General features: G+C 36.1%; 1 protein-coding gene across 1 annotated transcript in view; it reads left to right on the top strand.

The window, feature by feature from the left end:
• Positions 1-17250, top strand: part of IL1RAPL1 (interleukin 1 receptor accessory protein like 1) — a 1256301-nt gene extending 1239051 nt beyond the window's left edge. The window contains exons 11-12 of the mRNA XM_072818101.1: positions 4235-4405; positions 4854-17250. Coding sequence (XP_072674202.1) covers positions 4235-4405; positions 4854-5572 — 890 coding nt within the window. The 3' untranslated portion in view covers positions 5573-17250. The remainder of the gene's footprint in view (positions 1-4234; positions 4406-4853) is intronic.
• The last annotated feature ends 3892 nt before the right edge of the window (positions 17251-21142 follow it).

Genomic DNA, 21142 nt, shown 5'->3' with positions numbered 1-21142 from the left:
TCTCTTCCCCCCCCCCCCGCTTGTCAAATAAATAAACAAATCTCTAAAAAATGCAAATGCTCAGGACTTACTCTAGAACTATTGAGTGGAACACTCTGGAAGTAGGGCTCAATAATCTGTATTTTTAAAAAGATTTTACTGGGATCCCTGGGTGGCGCAGCGGTTTAGCGCCTGCCTTTGGCCCAGGGCGCGATCCTGGAGACCCGGGATCGAATCCCACGTCGGGCTCCTGGTGCATGGAGCCTGCTTCTCCCTCTGCCTGTGTCTCTGCTTCTCTCTCTCTCTGTGACTATCATAAATAAATAAAATTATAAAAAAAAAAGATTTTACTTATGTATATGACAGAGAGAGTATGTGTGTGAGAGAGCACAAGCAGGGGCATCAGCAGGCAGAGGGAGAGGGAGAAGCTGACTCCCCACTAACTAAGGAGCCCAATGTGGGGCTCAATCCCAGGACCCTAGGATCATGAGCTAAGCTGAAGGCAGACACTTAACTGACTGAGCCACGCAGGCGCCCCATATCAATCTATATTTTAGCAAGCTGTCCAAATTGTTGTCATTCATACTCAAGTCTGAAAACGACTTTTTCAGAGGAGTTCACAAGGACTCTAAGATCTTCCCTTGGGTTACACTGAGAAAGTACAGTTCAAGGCTATTCCAAAGGAAACTTGTTAAATGCTGACCCCATAGCTCCTAGTAATTCCTTAAGGAGTCTAGGCAGCATGGAGTGTTATCTCCAAAGCCATTTCTCCTAGACGATAGCCCAGGTCTTGAGAAAATCCCCACACTGGCTGTAAGATATAAGTCATGTGATATGCAAATGAAAGATTATTCATTTATTTAATCAACAGATCTGTTTGAGCATCTACTAAGCCCTGAGGAGATATCTGAGTCAAGGATATTGTAGTCAAAGAAAAAAAGATATGAGCACAATAATATTGTACATGGGAAAAGAGATCACCTCCAAGTCTGATATCTCCAAGATATCAGACTCACATTCAAAAGAAATCAACAATAGATCTAATTGCTGGTTTTTTGACAATGAGTAACCATAAAGACTTTCTGAGATACCGTAAGCAGTGGTAATGTTTGGGAAGATAAATTTTACAACTCTATGTGGAATGGCCCATAAGGAGAAAGAAACAGAGAGGAAGACCTACTAAAATAGAATTATAACAGCTAAGAAATGAGTAGGTCAGGACCCAGGATGGAAGTAGAATCCAAAGGACTTTTACCAATGAATGCTATAAGGTTATTAGTAATTAAAAAGGATAGGTGGAACATACGTCTGACATTTGGAGACTAAACAAGTGAGATTGTCCTGTTATTAAAGTGGAATAAAAGGTGAAGAATAGAGCTTGAGAGGGGAAGCTTGTTTTGTTGTGAGCATGTTAAATGTGAGGTATACACTGAGCATCCAAATTAAAGGGTCCAGGTAAGATTAGGGTATGGTTGGTAGTTTACGAGAAAAAAAAAACAGGACTGCACATCTAAATTAGGGAGTTAGCTACATAGAAGTGATTATTGATGTCATAGAAGGAGAGGAGATGTTTAAGGGAAAGTGGGCTGAGAGAGAAATGAAGCAGGTCACAGAAAACATATTGAGAGATAACAGCATTTCTGAGATATAAGAGAGATGTCCATGGAAGAGACAGGGACCCAGCACCATGTAAGCAATAGTGATATCAAGCTGGAATTTACCAGTATCAGTGGACCGGTTGTTCACATCTTTTCTGAGTCATAAGTTCTCTGTTCCTATTGGTGTTCATATTGATCTGCTTTTCAAATATTTTTCACCTTAGAAAAGACAAAGGGCTAAGAATGAGGATCTAGTCATTACACTTCCCAGATTTGGGCAAACTTCAGTATGTTATATGGTATTTTGTAGCAAACTGGAAGGAAACAACCTTCAAGAAAGAAAATAGTATATGGGAGAAATCAGTCTATAATTCACAGTCTGGCTCAAGGAGTCCTCCCTTTGGCCCATGACCCCTGTACTACTCTTAGCAACATGTTTGTCCTCTAGAAATAAACTGTTGACTGACCTACACCTACTAGATTGGAAGCTACTGATTGGGATTGTAAAGGAAGTCTTCTATCTCATAGATATGACATGTGAATATCTATTGAATGGACATTTTAATTAAATGTTAACTGGTAGGGTGCTTGGGTGGCTCAGTCAATGAAGCATCTGCCTTCAGCTCAGGCCATGATCCCGGGATCCTAGGATTGAGCCCTACATTAGGCTCCCCGCTCAGCAGGAGAGTCTGCTTCTCCCTCTGCTCCTCCCTCTGCTTGTGCTCACTCTCTCTTTCTCAAATAAATAAATAAAACCTTTTTAAAAATAAGTAAATAAATTTTAATGGGTATTACACACTAACTTTATTATGTACTATTTTCTATTATTTCTTACTCAACTAAAGTGTTTACATCAACAAAATGGTACCACTATAGACTGCTGGCATATGTGAATGACCTGATGTAGCAAATGTAATCATTTTTTGGTGAAAATTGAATTTTATTTATAATATGTACTATTTCCTGATTGAAGAATAAAGAAAATACCAAATATCAGAGTATGGCATGTTTGGGATGATTGCTATTTTTCTAAACCTTTTTTTTTTTAAAGATTTTATTTATTTATCCATGAGAGACACAGAGAGAGAGGCAGAGACAGGCAGAGGGAGAAGCGGACTCCCTGCGGGGAGCCCGATGTGGGACTCGATCCCAAGACCCCATGATAACGCCCTGAGCTGAAGGCAGATGCTCAACTGCTGAGCCACCCAGGCGCTCCTAAACTTTTTTTTAACCTAAAGCCTGGTTGTTGTTGTTGTTGTTGTTGTTTAATCTTCTATACCTAAAAGTTTTCTTTCAGACATCCTATAGTGGAGGTGTTAGTTTCTTATATACCTGTGTTAAAATCAGATACAGTGAATAGTTCCGAGTTTGCCCTAATAAGTTGTAATTATAGGATAACTTCAAGATGGCTCAGGACTATCACACCATTGAAATGAACACACCCATATGGATCTCTGAAAGTGAGCTATAGTCCCTGAAGTCAAAAAAGAGTGCCCCAAAGCCACCCAGAGCAATAGTTAAGGATGTCCCTCTGTCTTTGATGTTTTATAACCCCAAAATTTTAAGTGTTCTGTGCCAAATACAAAGCTCATTTCATCCTGAAATTTAGGGCTGTTTCAGTTCAACTTGATGTGATAATTGAGTAATACACCGATAATCATCAGGAAAGTACAAAAGAGCACTAAGGATATTGGTATTTGGTAAACTCAGTATATTGGTAGTATTTAGATTTGAGGTGAGTTATGAATACTGATATCACACTCTGAAAATGCCTCGGATGAATGAGAGACTATCCAGAATATAAATGACTTATTTTAATTAGAAACAACAAATATGAAATTTGGGATGTTTAATGTTAAAAAATTAAGATAAAGATAATGCATGATACTAGTCAAATATTTTAAGAGTTTCCATGTAAAAAGGGGAAAGAATAATGAAAGAAACAGATTTTAGAACTAAGTTTCATTCCTTTATATTGTAATTTTTTATTCTCCTGGTCGAACTGGTAAACATGGTAAAAATATTTGGCATATTTTACATGTGAGATAAATGGAGATCAGCAAAACAATACAGTGTTCTAAAATAATTAATTCAATGAAATAATATTCTTAGTCCCCAAATCCAAGAACTGGCTCTCAGTGGAAAAGTAATTATTCCATGCTTGATTGTATTTTCTCCCTAACAGAAAATCAGTACAGTGCCCACAATCAAAATATCATTCCTCCATGGGCAAGCCAAGTATAGTTTTCTTTTTTATCAACAGAGTAAAATGACTAAACGCAGGATTAGTTGAATGTACAATCATTTAGAGTAAGAACATACTATCCAACCAAGTGCCTTTTATAAGCAATCAAGAATCTCCATGACCTGTGCATCAAAAATGTTGGAAGATCATTTCATCGCCCTTTTTGTTAATTTTCTTACTACTGTATTCACAACAACAACAAACAAAAATGTGACCCTTTATACCTCCACATTAGTTCCACAATATTTGGCATCATTTGAATTCCTATTGAAAATTAATAAAGGCTTCTTTCTTTGGTCTCCCCAAAGTAGGGCATTTAGAGATGTTTTTGAAAAGAGTCGAATGTTTTCATGTCCTAATATTTTCTTTGGAGAGTAGTGACTTCAACTTCACTTTGTAATGTTTTTGACAGACAATAAAGATTATGATGCATACTTATCATACACCAAAGTGGATCCTGACCAGTGGAATCAAGAGACTGGGGAAGAAGAACGCTTTGCTCTTGAAATCCTACCTGACATGCTTGAAAAGCACTATGGATATAAGTTGTTTATACCAGATAGAGATTTAATTCCAACTGGAAGTAAGTTAATGTTTTCATTTAAGAGTGTGCATATTCTTTGTCTGTGTGTCATCATTTTTTAAGGCAGAATTTTAACTTGTGGTTCTCTACATCCATCAAACATTGTATTTATCAGTGGCTCAAGAAAGAAATGTCATTATGTGTTTATATGAAACTTAATTTTTGAACTCCTGAGAAGCTAGTTCCATTATTCTATAAAGCATCTCCTTCTATGAGTCTTGACATTTGAACAAACAAGCGCGAGATTTGTACCTAGGAAAAATATTTCTAGTATTGAGAAAAGCAAGAGCCCATACTCTATTCACTGTGGTCATTGGTTATTTTCAACTTCTGAGGTATTACCCAGCAAGCAACAATTCTCATGTGATGTGTGAAAGAGAAGCTACTGGGGCTTTCGGGACCAGATGTTTGATCCAGTCATTCTGATCAACTCTTTTCTCTTTTGTAGCATACATTGAAGATGTGGCAAGGTGTGTAGATCAAAGCAAGAGGCTGATTATTGTCATGACCCCAAATTATGTAGTCAGAAGGGGCTGGAGCATCTTTGAGCTGGAGACCAGACTTCGAAACATGCTTGTAACTGGAGAAATTAAAGTGATACTGATCGAATGCAGTGAACTACGAGGAATTATGAACTACCAGGAGGTGGAAGCCCTCAAGCACACCATCAAGCTCCTGACGGTTATTAAGTGGCATGGACCAAAATGCAACAAGTTGAACTCTAAGTTCTGGAAACGTTTACAATATGAAATGCCTTTTAAGAGGATAGAACCCATTACACACGAGCAGGCTTTAGATGTTAGCGAGCAGGGGCCTTTTGGGGAGCTGCAGACTGTCTCGGCCATTTCCATGGCTGCGGCCACCTCCACAGCTCTAGCCACTGCCCATCCAGATCTCCGTTCCACCTTTCACAACACGTACCATTCACAAATGCGTCAGAAACACTACTACCGAAGCTACGAGTATGACGTACCTCCTACCGGCACCCTGCCTCTTACCTCCATAGGAAATCAGCATACCTATTGTAACATCCCTATGACACTCATCAACGGGCAGCGGCCACAGACAAAATCGAGCAGGGAGCAGAATCCAGATGAGGCCCACACAAACAGTGCCATCCTGCCGCTGTTGCCAAGGGAGACCAGTATATCCAGTGTGATTTGGTGACAGAAAAGCAAGGGACAACCTGTCCCTGGGAGCTTGAGTGGAGTCTGCAGTCCAGTGCCTGGAACTAAATCCTCGACTGCTGCTGTTAAAAACATGCATTACAATCTCTAGAACACGAGGAAAAACAGGGTCTTGTACATATGTTTTTGGCAATTTCTTTGTAGCATCAGTGTCTTCCTGTTTTACCATGTCTCTTACCATTACATTTTTTGACTTTGTTTTATATGTCATTGGAATTTGTAAATTTACATTTTTTTAAAGAAGAGACTTATGTGTAGATAGAAATCCCTTTTTTGCTTCATTAGTTTAGTTTTAGAATGGGTTTTATTTTCTTTTCTTGATTTTGTTTTGCTTTTAACATTTCCTTGGGGTGCTTGGACAAATCTATCCGATGGGACAAGGAGCACCGGATCCTCTCTTGGGTTCTGCCTAGGATCAGCAGGGCCATGTGGGCCTTCAGAGAGCAGTGCAACGAATGCCAGCATTGCCATTTGGGAAAAAAAAAAGATGAGAAGAACACTTGTTCATAGGAGGGCCCCGCCAATCAGAGCCCTGAATCTCTTCCTTGTCCCACCTCATTCCCCACCTCTACCCTTCTAATGGCGGCATGATGTGTAAACTCTGAGGAGGGGTGGGGGTGGGTCTAACTGTCTTAACATTTAATTCACTGCTCGTCAGAATACACTCCAGACCCAGAAGTGTGCTAGTCACTTGACAGTGACCACTACAGAGTGCTAAGAAGAGAAGATCAAGGGCATGAAAATGGGGAGAGAGTGTTGTTTCTGTTTTTTAAATGAGTTGATGTACCCTTATATAAATATATATATATATATAAAACACACACACACAACAAAAGAAACAAAAAACAAAAAAAAACAAAAAAAAAAAAAAAAAAAACAAAAACAAAAAAACAAAAAAAAAAATCAAGCCCTATATTTGATCACTTCCTGGAAAGGCATGAATGTGTTTGTGGCTGTTTTTGTTTAATATTCTACTTCCTCTTTTTCCCTCTATAATTTTTCTGCAAATGAGATTATGTGCAAATGCCAGGCAAGTTAACTCAAAAGGGTGAATCAACACAAGTCGAAATGAAATTTACATTGAAGGCTTCCAAACCAAAGGGAAGGACAGGATGTGTCATCAAATATGTATGTCACCTTGTATTATACGAAATGTTATTTTCTAAAGAGTCAGAACAAATCTGTGAAACTTATTATGGGATCCCCTTGTATTTAAATGTTAATTCACTGTATTTAATTTTCAACACTACATTCAGAATCAAGTGTTCGGTTTCAGTTTGTGAACATAAGCAACACTTATTAACATCGAAGTGTTTGTATAAGAACTCAGGAGGTCAAACATGAGTACCAACAGAAATCAATATTTTCAAAATAAACATTATTTACACAAGATAGTTTTTAAATTAGATGAGAAAGTGTTTAAAATAATTTTACTGTATAAATAATTCGTTTTATTTTAACTGTGTAATTCTATCTTTCAGAAACAGAAAGCTGATGCTCCCAGGAAATTCATCCCTTACCATTTAGCTTTATGTTTGAAATTAATGGCATAAGCAGCTAATACATATTCATGTTGAAGATGATGCAAAATCAGTCATCAAGGAACTTGCGGAGGGTGGAATTGTTAAAGGGAAATATTACCTACGTAGCTTTTAGTTAAAAAAAAATCAATGTGATGAAAACACTGATATAGAACTTATACATTCCTGTAGTGATTCCTTGTAGGAACTTCCATGCCAGTCATCGCCTGTGGGCTTGTGTCGTGACTGTCGTATGTTCAGTTTATTCCTACCACCATATAACAAGAAAACAATTCTACAGTTTGGGTCACAATACTAAAGGTGTGAGTTTGGCCACACACACACAAAAAAAGTGCAAACTTCAAAAGAGTTCATTTGGGAGGGTAAGATTGAATTGCAAATGTACGAGATGAACATAAGAATTTTGCAACAATGCAAAGGTCTTGGTATTTGTGTGACAAAGTAAAGGAGCCTTGGGATGTGCAGTGATTTTTATTTGCTTAAAAACTGTTTATTTCCCTGACAAGTCACCTGGGGTCCTTCTCTACAATCTGTTCTTTATTCCCATGCTCCCCTCGGACCTGTGTCACATTTTCACAAACCAGAACTGAAGCTGCAAGGACACATAAACTTTGTCAGCCTTGCACATTGGGTTATTTTCAGAATCCAAGAAGGCCATTGTTTACTTTGTACTATGGACACCTGTCAGGGACTGGTGGCAGTGAATCTCACTGGACTGGATTCCAGCCTCCCCCAGTGCTCAGAAAACTGTAAACATGGCAATGGCCTGATTTATTTCTTTTTTTTTTTATTTTTTATTTTTTTCAAGTGCACGATGGAAGTGTGTAGAGGAAGTAATCAGACCACAGTCATATTTTAGGCATCCATAGGTGTTAATTTAACTGCATTGGGAGTATATTTTTTTGTTCTATTTTTAGTGTAGATTTAAGCACTTTGAATAGCATGATTCAGGGATTGATGGGTAATATTTGATATTCTCACAATTTAAGAAACTTTTTTTCCTCTAATGCTTTGTCATATTTTTTTTAAAAAAGAGAAAATAAATGGAATAGAAGCTATCTATGGCTTTAGAAACATTCCTCCCAAGTATTCCTCTATCAGCTCCATGTGAGAACAAATGAAGGAAACTGTCATGTGTTCACGTGCTCTATGTTTAACAAAAGTTATGTTAGAACTCACAATAAAAAGAGAAAAAATGTATTTTCCCTAGTGCTTAGGTTTCATCCTTCTCTTTTTTCGGTGGGGGCTGTGGGGGATAAGAATATTCTAGCTGTAGAAACACAGTTGAAAGTGTGAATATGTTAGCCCGGCTGAGGGGGAGAATGGGCTTCTAAACTTGGACATGTGTGATGTTGGCTATTGCCTGTTGTTCATCATTCACTGCTTGGGCTCTGAGTGACATGTTATGGATTCAAAGTCCATCTGGTTCTTTAATGTAACCTCTCCTTGCTGCCTATGAGCGTCCTACCCTGTATACTGGTGCTCAAATCCTTGATTATTTAATTTGTAATCCATTCTTTAGGTTTCCTATGAGCAAGGAAGAAATTTGTATCTTATGCAGCCAGCTGATTTAAGTTTAGATCAATTCTGTGAATTAAATCTAAAACACAATGAGTTAAGAGACCTGAACCTATTATATTTCAATAGCTGAACACCTGATTGTTCAAGCCGTCAATCATTTTGTGTTTATTACTTTCTTCATAACCTATGTATTTGAACCCTATCAGCTTAATCTTAAATATCTAGACACTGGCTTCTTCCTTATTTCATTACTACTTAGCATTTTGTAACAAGAGCAAATATTAACTCAGAGCCAACCTCTGAACTCCAAGTGAGTTTTGTTTATCCTAGAATAGTCATTAACTTTGACAGATACCATGTATGTAAATTAAGACCACCATTTCTAGGAAAACATGAATTCATATATTTATAAATTATTCTTTGGTTCTTGAATGATACCCTAGTTCTCCTTTTTCCAAGAAGTATTTTTTTAATCTTCTGCTTCATTTCTTTCTTTTCTCTATTTAGTTTAAGTGTGTCATTAGTCTCAGAAGAAAGCTTAGTGAGATTCAAAGGAGATCATCGGTGTGCAAGTGACATGAATGAACGGAATAAGAGAATGCACAGGCACCGAACAGGGAAATCCCTTATTGTCTCTGATCTGAATGTGCTTGGTCATTATTCCCATCATTGTGTAGTTGATCAAGAGAGGTGATATATTATCAAATGTGTCAGAAATACCACCTATAGGCACATACTCCCTATCACTGAACACAGTTTTTAACAGTATATTACAGTTATTACAAAGACCTGATGATACAACGAACTTCCCTAAGAGGAAGCTTGTCAGTGGAAGCAGAGCTATTCTTCACCTTATCCTGAGCCCTTCCTACAGGACTGTTCTGAGCAAAGAAAGCAGTTAACAGTCAAATTTTGATTATCCTTAAACTTGGGTTCAAGGACACTTTGAGTCTATATAAAAAGGACTGAAGGAAATAATGAAGTCCTTGAAATTCCAGACAAAAATGTGAATGTGAAAAAACACTGTGAATGTGTGCAAAACCGTTTTCCTGGTTGTGAGTCTCAAAAACATCCATCACCTGAAAAGCTATTGATGTTTGGATTTACGCCATATTCTCAGAAGCTGACATTCACATAAAGCACATATCTTGCCAGCATTGTTAGGCCCATTATTCCTTACCGTCATTCATGAAAATTCAAGGAATGATTATCGTTCTTTTAGCAAACAGACGAAACTCCTCTTCCAATATGACCGGACTTTGTGGGAGACTTGGTTTATAGTGAGGAAAAAATTGGGATGGCAAGTAATTCGGGCCCAGAGAAATGATAATTGACTCTTAACAAACACTCTGCTAGTTTACTCATTTCTTAGTTTATGCAAGATAGTCTTGGAGGAATGTGAATGACGTATGGCTTGGCATGATGCCTTATTTCATGAAACTTCTTTATGACTGGGGTTTAATCAGATTTCCCACCAGAAAACTAAGAAGAAATAATCTGGTACAGGAGTAAAAGAAACAACCACTTGACATGTTTTTTCAGAAAGACTTCATTTTCTTGTGCCAAGATTTAGAATTGGTTATACACTTGATTTTCGGCAATTGTGCTTTTGCCAGTTTCAGGATTGATGATATGCCTTTGGAGTAGTGCGAAGAACTTTAAGACATCAACTGAAGTGAGATTGTGGTTATTTAGTTTTATTTTTTACTCATGACTGGCAGCAAGGTGAAAGTTTGTGCTATGTTAATAATTAAGATACTGTTACAAGGAACTATAAGGCCTGACTGAGTTTCAGTAAAGACAAGGATGACAATGACGAGTTCATCCCTGTCCTAATCTCAGGTCTTTTCATCCTTAAGCTTCAGTCACATGCATAGAGAAGACCAAACTGAGAAGAAGAGACTCAGTTCTCATCTTCCATCAGGTATCATTTCTTTTTCCAGGCTCAGAATACAAAACATTTCTCTATTACAGACATGTAATATCTATAAAAAGAAAATCTTCCTCCTGTCCTTTAAATATTTCTCTTGAGTAGTCTCTGTGTCCACTGACAAATTCCTATTTCATTGAATTGAGTAAAATCAGGCACCGTTGTTTTACTACCATTCACTACCTTCACTGATACATCCCCCAGGATCTACACGCCTGAAAAGTATTCTTTCTTAACAAGCAGGCAGTCACTTGAAATCATTACACTGTGTTCCCTCCACTACTAAATGAATAGAAACCGAAGAACTGCACATAAACTTGAGATTCTTATGTGTAATATTGATGTTGTTGTAAATTTCAATCTTCATAGTCCAGATAACCTTAAGTTTCAAAGGGCATGCTGGTCATTAAAAAAAAGATTTAATGTAAAATGACATATTACATAGTGCATGAACATGTGGCAAAGTAATTTGGATCTATCCTTACTAGTCAATGAGAGACTAAATTTGGGGAGATCAGATGTGAGTGTTTTAGGTTAATTCTCACCTGGGATGAAGACATCTTTAATGTTAGGATACATGGACACTTGTCCAAATTCCTTGCAGCATATGCTCCTGGTAACTAGAATTTTTAGTGTGTTCTTTCCACCAAAGTCGTGGAGATATGTTCATATAATCTGCTATTGAATTGTAAAAACTGTTTCATTTTCAGAGTTTGAGGGAACCCAAGTAGGAAAGTGAATTTCATCATTTTCCTATGCTGGTGTTCAAGTCAAATTTTAAGCTCAGACACTCTCAGATATGTTCAACAGTCAGTAAAAAAGTGCATTTTACGTAGTGTTTCCCTTTAGTTTTGCCTACCCTCTTTGATTTTGTACAATCTAGAATGTATGTAACTCACGCGTAGGTGATGGAGGCGCTCTTTTTTTTCTTAGAATACTTACAATTATATATTTGGTTTTGCTTTGACTAGCAATAGGAAAATAGACAAATACAAGTGTAAAAATGAGAAATTTTAAACTTGAATTATAATTTGTGTTTTATAGTCGTTTCATAAGTCTGTTGCTCTCTATGAGTATGCTCTCTATATATCCTGTAAAAATAAATTTATATGTTACATAGAAATTCAAGAAATTAAATTATTTATTAAGCTACAAATGTTTCTTCTGGTTTCTACCTGATTATAGATGAAAATAAATTAAATAATGTGTTGTTGGAACAGATGTAAGTACCTTCGTTAATTTGAATAACTCTTGTTAAACTTTTCTTTCCCTCTCTGTTTATGTCTCTATAAGCATATAATTCTTAGACTTAATTCCTATTATGATTATGAAGAAGGGATTTAAGAAATGGCCAATGGGCTGAACAAAAAGAAAACCTTGCTTTAAAAAAAAAATCAAGCTCATTTACAGTCCCTCTTCCGTTCTTCACTCTTGGATTATGGAAAGATTTGAATCACAAACTTGATCCTTTAAAAGTTATTATCACATTAATGATTGCTCCAAGGTTAAACTCTGCATTTTTCCTTCATCTATTTCATAACTTTCTTGGAGAAACAGAAAGGAAAGGAATTATAGCACGTAAGTCCTCTTTGCTGTTTCTCTTCCTTACTTCTTGTTCCCCAGGTATTTTATTCCTTTCTTTTTAAGGTACTACTCACATAACAACCTTAAAATACAGTCCCCTCAGGTAATATTTTAAAGTGACCAAGCTCTTTAATCATCTTATTTCTCTACTCTGTCTACACTTACTTAGAGTGCACAGTCATTCCTAAAGAGAAATGTTTTTGGCCTTACTTTTTATTTTATGTTAAAAATAAGTAAACCTATAATTTCTTTATTTGGGGGGAGGGGAATGGTGGTAAATCTTTCCATCCCAAATGTAACAAGGGACCAACCAGAAGCCTCTTAGAATGAACGGGCTGTTTAGGCAGAATTCCTACCTTAGGACAGCCTTTTAGGAAACACTAGTCAAAGATGACGCCAAGACAAATCATCATGAAAATGGAAAGTAACATTTCTAAAAAAAACCCGTAAGGTTATTTCAGGTTGGACTTCAAAGCAATTAATATATTTAAAATTTCATAAAGTCATTTCTAGCTCAGTAGGGTTTTTCAATGTGAAAAATAGCTTCTACTGAAAAAGTAAGATGTTATATGGATTACGACTTAGTGTATAATTCCTATATCGTATTGCAAAGTGTAAGTCCTAGGACCTGACCCATTATTAAAAGTATCAGGAGAAAAAAACTCTATAGTTGAAGAATATTTGGGACCATGTGTGCACCTTACACATACACATTTAAATTCTCAGGAATTTTCAATTTCGCTCATACTATTGACAAGGGGTTAAAAGACTGATACCCGTGGAGCATCTTAACTTATTTCTAGAAGATTCCTAATTGATAGCAGTTCTACGTTTACAGAAAAAAATAGAAACAGAGGCCGAGGCAAATATTCAGAGAATTAAAACAGTCACAACCTACTTACATACTTATATATGGTCTGTAAGAGTAAGTCAGACAAAATCCTTGATCAATCAATGTTTAATGCCCAGTGATACTGATGTGTGGGGGGAGGGCAGGATGAAGCTCTGAGGAATAGAGAACATGGAAATTTGACCAATAGTTTAGCCAATGTTTGCCTAAATTAGACATTTTTATCACAGTGAGATGTCAATTGGTTTTAGATGGTACACAGAGAGAGGTTTTTATTGGAATGGTTATGTATTTGATTGAACATGTGTTAAGAATTAAAAAAACTTAAGTAGTACATCAAACTTGATGGGTACTATTTCTAGTTCTGTTTATATGGCAGAATGATATATAACTACATGATTTAAATAAAAACATAGGTAATTAATAATCTAGGAAAGATGATAAATGGCAAAAATCATCAAGATCCTTCATGAATGAAAAAAAAAGAGCCTTCATGAATGACTGGATTAGGAAAAATTGCCAAGATAGTCAAATATCTAACTTCTGGGGGAGAAAAGTGATAAAGGATGAAACATCCCCCCAAACAGCAGAAGAATATGCCAAAAACCTACAAAAATGGCAGCCAGAACTTTAAGATTAGAAGACTCCATAGCTGGTTTAAATTAAGCGATGAAATATCTCAGTTCTTTAATTGTCCTTGGCAATAAAGAACCATTTATATTATAATTATGAACTTGAAAACTGATATCTGAATTAAAATCCTTTCTTAAATGGTCTCAGCATGCTTTTCCTCAGTAAAAGGTGAAATTGATTGCTAAACATTATAAGGTATGAATAGAAATTGAGATTTGGGTATGTTTCTGCGACAGAAATCACACCCTTTGGCCAAGGGTGAAATCCTTGGTTCAGAGAATTCTTCCAATGAGCCGGCTTGTCATGGTTCTCAGACCTGGGTGCAATTACAATCACCTGGGAAGATTTAAAGAGTCCCAGAGATTCAAATTAAACCAGTCAGGGGTTTGTCCCCATTGTTAGTTGCTATGTTATTGTGTTTTTGTTTTATTTTCTTTTGTTTTGTTTTGAACAAACTTTCCAGGTGATTCTATTAAAAAAAAAAAACAAAAAACTGGAGGAGCAGGACTTCAGGGTCTCAAATTTTACGCTTCAGAAGAATTGCCTGGAAAGTTTGTTAAAAATGGTTATTCAGATTTAAATCTGATAGTGTTGGAGTGGGGCCCGAAATCTCTTTATGGAACAAGCTTCCCAGGTGATTCTAATGTGAAGGCCTACAGACAACTCTTTGAGAAACACAAGTGTAGGAGTTGTTATTTCTGTCATTACAACTGCTGTCACTCTTTGGAATATAAAATCAAAGTTTGCAGCGGATGAATGTCACCCTAAACTGGGTCATCCTTTTTTGATAATTTAACCGACTTTGTTCATCAGCATTCACAATGAAGATGTCCTGAGAAAAAAACTGAACTCTATATAGACAGTTATACTTCATTTGAGAATATCTCAAAAGGAAGGGAGAAAAAAAGAACTAGTAAACTTTTTCATGAAATACATGACTTCAAAAAAATGCCCCCTCATAGAACAAAAGTGAAATAATGAATAGTTGTGTTAATTAAAAAATAGTTAAGTGTTAATAAAAAATAAAAATCTTAGAGAATTTATGTCTATTGTCACTTCTGTTTCTATTAAGGAAGAAAAAAAGGAAAATTAGGGATACCAAAGATATTGATTGTGAAAATAAAGATATTGATACCAAATTTGTTTAATTAGTTGGATTTAATGAAGAATTATTTTTCCTCATGTTAACAATGAGTTCACTGAAAGATGACCTCTAATGAAGACTTTTCCAAAAATCCTTTAGCATAAGAATCACCTATAGTATATGTTAAAAGCACAAATAACTGGCTCATCCTCCAAAATAATTGAACCCTTGAAAATTTTTATGATCATGTTATTTGGTGAACCCTATTCTAGTGAATAATGTAAAATCTAAGACTGTATTCATGCAGTGCCCATAAATTTAGTTAATTCTTTGTGAGATGATAAGTTAAATGCACCATCTTGTATTATTTCAACAAAATGACAACCTATACAACAGTGACAAACCAATCGGTCCTTAATTTCAAACCTCAATCATTTATACTGACAATGTATTTTTGGCCACATATATTCATCTCACCAGGCTAATATTGACCTTTATGTCCCTTGTTATACCAGGAATGACGACCAGTGATGACGTTTGTAGCTTCTGTTTCTTGAAAAGAATGTCCTATTTGATGATGTCTAATTCTCATGAACTAATCATGTCACTGATCCTAAGTACATATGTCAGGGACATGGTTCCTGCTAGTTAAGAAAAACTGTTCTTATACATTACTTGTGGAATACCCACATGAAAGAGTTTCTAGAAAATTCATTTAACTTTTTCCACCCATATCCTGGTGACTTGACTTCCACAGCCACTATAGGACCTTTTACCATTTGTGGTTTATAAAACTAGAACATCCAAAAATAATATTTGGTGGTAGAAATCTACTGAGTGCAATACAGCCTCTCTAAATTTCAACACTAAAATGCAAAAGACAGTATACCGAGTGAGCCTGATTTATTTTCAGAATGCAATCTGGACGACAGCTCAAAACAGTCAACGTTGGAAACATGAAGCATTTAGTGTGTTAAATTAATGTACATGTGTGTATGCATGTGCAATGTCTGCACACTCTAATTAAAAACACACACTAACTATACATTTAAATAAATTCAATCAATATATGCCCTACATTAAATAAACAGTTCTATGAGTTCCCAAGATAATGCCCTCCATCAGGAAATTACTCAGTGAATTGTTTTTGCACAGGCTAAATATAAACACCCAGGTTTCTGTTCAACTAACTTTTCTTTAAGGACATGCATTTTATCTTAAAGGAGAGAGCTCGTTCTTGCTTTTTGCAGAATTCTGTGATTGTTTCCATTTCCTACTTTTCCATTACGTTGTAGCTATGAATTATTTATTTATAAAAAATGGGGGAGGTATTGCACTCAACAACTATCATAAGAAAAGCCTGTGAAAGCATCAAAGTTATTACCATGGGTTTCCTATCTTTTAGTCGATTTTATTTTTTCAGGGCTGTGAAATAACTTATTTTTTCAGATTCCATTTAAATTATGTCCTTAGCAAATAACATGTCTTCAGCAAAGCCTAACTTGAGAAATACAGTTACTGATAAAAACATTTTTTTTTAGTTTTCTTACTTTACAGAATCCATGCCATCACTGAAGTGAGATAGAAACACAATAGAGTTAAGTAAATTTACAACTGACAAGCTTATGAGTACTGCACCTTACGTATTCTGTGCCATGAGGCGAACTCGTATTTACAGTCATCTTCAAAATGGGCATTTGAATAACTTGCTGTGTATTTTCGTGAGAAAACTGGACATGTGATAAGTTATTATAGGAAGGGGTAGCAGAGATTCCTGCTGGTGTAGCATTAGAAAAGTACACATTTATGTTGATATCTCTAAAGATTTTAACTATGGCTTATAGGTAAGGTCACATAACCGACTGTAGCAAGTATAACATACTTAGCATTTTGTACTTTCATTTTAAGAGGGAAGAAGATCACTCACTAAATATGAATGCTGCATATGTTAGCAATAGAGATAGTGATTTTGTAATTTTGATTGCACTTGCCTTAAATTTTTTCCAAAAAGAAATTATATATATAAACAAATATAGATGAGGATGGTTAAAGAACATTGTTTAAAAATAGGCAAGTTCTGCACTGATTATACTTTTTTACATAATTTAATGCATAATGGCAAAGTATATTTGCCAGATCCATGTAATGAGTATATGAGCACATGATAACAGCAGTTTGTATAAGCACAAAGTGTTCTATGTTTAGATGAAAAATTAACAATGATAACTTTTGGTGTGACTGCTTTAAATTTCAAAAAGTTGGATGTTTAAAGATAAATTTATTACTTGCATAAGAATATTTTTGTATAATATTGGGAAAGGTTTAAAATGGACTTGCTTTATGGAGTGCAATTTTCAGAGAAAATAAACAGGGTATGTGTCCAGTTTGTAAATGTTTTCTTTCCAGATTACTCTTTTGCTGGTTAAATGCAAGGATATGATGACTTGAAATACATTTTTTGTGAACTGAATAATACCAACAACAATAACAAAAATAAAGCAATGTGAATAAGTTGCGTATGCAAACTTCTTTTAATCAATGCCCGTAGATCCTGAAAACGGTAGTGAATATCCATTTCTGTGAATATAAGGCTAGAAATATTTATAATTGTGTTTTGCTATTCGATGTATGAACATATATCCCTTATAAGAAAAATACTAAAAACGGCTTGTTTTTAGGAGAATTTTTATTCTTCATGCTTCAGTTTAAAATCAGTTATTTTCTAAAATTAAGAGTAAGATAGGTTAATAGTACCCCATGCTTATTAAATACCTATGACCTTATTAAATACCTATGACCAAAGTTCTTCAATTTGTTAAAATTCTATTTGTATCTATTAGTGAATACATCTTGAGCTAAAAATGTTAGAAGATTTATGAAAAAGGAAATATTTATAATAATGGTGTGCTGGTTAATATTTATATATATGATAATATACGTCTTTAATATGTACCTGTACTTAGTTAGATACTCTGCTTTGAAATTGAGAAATAGGATTGTGAGTTGGTTTGGGGACCAAAGAGCATCTACAAAACTAAAAATGTCTCCTGGAGATTAAAATGACAGGATAGATCATTTAAGAAGATAACAGGCCCAGATAAGATGTGTGAATTTTCATTTATGCTTTTCTAAGTATTATCCAATAAGTGGTCTTGAGGAGGTTCAATAAACCCCTCCTAAGTAAGACAAAAATGTAGAAACTGAAAATGAACCTTCTTTACAGGTAACAGGAAAACCAAAGAAAGAATCACATTTTTTAGACATAAGATATCCGTTAGCACTCTGGGCTATGGAGAGACTGTTGAGCTGACACAAATTTTTAAGTTTGTAAAGTATTTCTTCTGAAAGGCCAACAGCATTAAAATGAAAATCTAATTTCTGGTTTATCACAGATGTCCCTATACCCATGGTAAGTATAGCTACTTTTTTAATGATGAACAGTTATTCTATATTTTGAGGATCTGCATAAAAGTTTATAGTTATTACTGTATTAGGTCACACCCAGGGAAATGCTCAAATCACAAATGAGTGGGTGCAATTGATCAAAAACGTATTATAGATATTTCCTTGGAAAAGACGAAGAGCATTTAGATCAATAAAAGCAATGATGAAAAAATTAATTAACCTGTAGAGTTGACCCTCATGTCTTACTGCTTCCCTCAGTTGTTGTATCACTGACTCAAATATATTGACATACATGAATTTTTTTCTTATGATTCAATTAAGAATTTGGATAAGTTAACAATGTAGGGTCCTCCTCTTTTTTTCTATTTAATCTCTGTCAAAAAAAAAAAAAAAAAGGAAGACAAAAATTAACCTTGACTCCTCTACCTCACCCTACTCCACCTTGGGTCTTACGTGGTGTTTTCTTCCCCCAATATTCTGAGCATCCCTGCTCCAGTGCTGGTAGGTTGCCACATAGATATAGTTCCAGGCCTGTACGGTGGTTGTAGAATTGAACCTTTCTGCAGATAGTGTCAAGAGATCCGGGGAGGCAGCTCAGGGAAGGACTATGGGGCAGCACTTAGGTGAGCCTTCAAGTTTAAGAGTCCAAAAGTATAATCTTGAGTTGTCTAAGCGTAGATCTATGAACATACCTAGAAACCATCATTCTCTCTTATATAAAATCATGCTAATCAGATATTTAAGACTCCGACTTCAATGCAAAAGACAATTAATAATTGTGAACAAGGAGACCCAGAATGTTTTTGTCACCTTGTTAGAAAAGCTAAATCGCAATTAGAAGTTTGTTTGCAAATGTAGTACCATAAAGGGGACAGTTAATAGAAAGAACCTAATGTCAAGTGTCACAGTGCATCTATCTGCACCAGTGAGATATAGCTGCTATTCAAAGTCTCTGTTCTGTGTGGCTTTTTTTTCCTCCACAAAACTAGAAAGACAGAGACAAATTCTGATTATTGATGTTTCCTTTTTCCAGACTCCCAGTTGCCTCTCATCTCCTATTAAATAGTGCAACTTCGAATGACAGTGTAGCCATGCCTTATTCTTGCTGTCTTATTCTTGCTGCAAGGTGGGTGTTCACAGAACTTCTCAGCCATACATCAGCACGTACTTGCTTTGGGCAGCTTCTCTTCTTAAGCTCTACTTTTAGTCTCAGAGGTTGACCTTAATTTCCAACTTTTGGGTAACATTCTATTTTTGGTTAAATCAGTCCATTACACCATTAACACCTATTGAGTTGAGCTGGTAATGTTTGAGGATTGAATTAAGCATTAGAGCCCTCATTTACTTCTCAAAACGTGTAGGTTCAAAGCACCAGATAAATGTTCCTAAAGCTTGCTTTGAGATTCTGGCGGAGGAGAGCAGCTGTTTACTCTGTCTAGCTTGTGCCTGTCGGTCTTCCCTGGACCCTTTCTAAGATTGTGCTGAACAGCGTTGCTTATCTGCTAACCTGACCACATGGAAGCCCTGGAGGGGACAGCAGGAGAGGGTAAAGAGCAGATAAGTAATCTACTTTAAGTAACAAGACATTGAGCATGTCACATGAGCTCTTTCACCCCTAAATTCCACATCTGGAAAAAAAAAAGTAAATAATACCATCCCTGAACATATGTTGTAAGATTTCCTTCCTTCCTTACTTCATTCATTAATGCCAGGCATTGTTCTGGTTGCTGGGGACATAGCAGAGAATCAGACAATATTCATGACCCACAGATCTTAGTCTCTGGTAAGAGGTGATACAAAAGACAATTCCCTGAATCAATGAGAAAATTTCAGACAATGATACATGCGATGACAGTGTAAACTAGGGAGATGTGGTAGGAATTGCCTAGTGGGAAGGTTAATTTACATACAGTAGCTACGGAAGGCTTCTTGAAAGAAAGGAAATTATGGCTGAACCTAGAGTCAAGAGAAGGGGTCAACCAAGAAAAGATCTGGCATTCACTGCAGTACAGTCCAAAAGACAGGCGTATACAAAGACCTTGAGGCAGGAACGAGCATGGTGTGTTTGCAGAAGAAAAAGAAAAGACCCATGGCTGGGTCACTGTGAATAAAGGTTAGAAGTAATAAATAGAAGGCATGGTGCATAGTGGGTGATAAATAAAGGGTAGCTAATGTTATTAAAAGCAGTTTAGGCGGGGTGCTGTGTGGCTCAGTCAGTTAAGCATCCAACTCTTGATTTCGACTCGGGTCATATTTCAGGGTTGTGAAACTGAGCCCCGTGTTGGTCTGAGCTGGGGTGGAGCCTGCTTAAGATTCTCTCTCTCTCCTGCTCCCTCTGCCCCTCCGCACACATACTCTCTCTTTTTCTAAAAAAAAAAAAAAAAAATTAAAATTAAAAGCAGGTTGGGGATTAGATTTTAAAATTCTGGTTGTCTTAATGACAAATAAAAATATTTGTAGTTACTTTTCATTCTCTTTTTGTATTATCCAAAACATGTTTGAGTTCTAGTTTATCACTGATGTCCAAGAAGGATTCTAATAGCTTGCATTTAAGATCATTTATCCTCAAAGCTCTAAGAATTTCACCAAGTTGGTGAAAAAACAAACCAAACCCAACAAACATACACTCAGCTTATGGACTTGACAGGCTGCATCAGACAGTGGTGGGCTAATCAGGGCTATATGGTTCTTAAGGAGAGGGCAACAGAAGGCCAAAGATGGATGTGTAATGTCTAAAAGCTGGGGCAAGAACCAATGTCATATAATAGTCTTTCACCTCTCACCAACTCATGACATACAAGGAAAGAGTTGAGAAGGAGAGACATAGGCCAAGAGGCCTGGGAGAAGGGTACTGATTTAGTTCTCTTGTGCTATATAATAAATCATCCCAAACACCAGGGATTTAAAACAATAACCATTTTATTATCCCTCATATGAATTGAGGGGGATCAGATGGGCAGCTCTTTTGCTAGTCTCATTTAGCATCTCTCATGCAGCTGCAG

The sequence above is a fragment of the Canis lupus genome, chromosome X (assembly GCF_048164855.1).
Source record: "Canis lupus baileyi chromosome X, mCanLup2.hap1, whole genome shotgun sequence".
Lineage (NCBI taxonomy): Eukaryota > Metazoa > Chordata > Mammalia > Carnivora > Canidae > Canis > Canis lupus.
The sequence above is the reverse complement of the archived record's forward strand: the minus strand, read 5'-3'. Positions and strand labels throughout refer to the sequence as shown.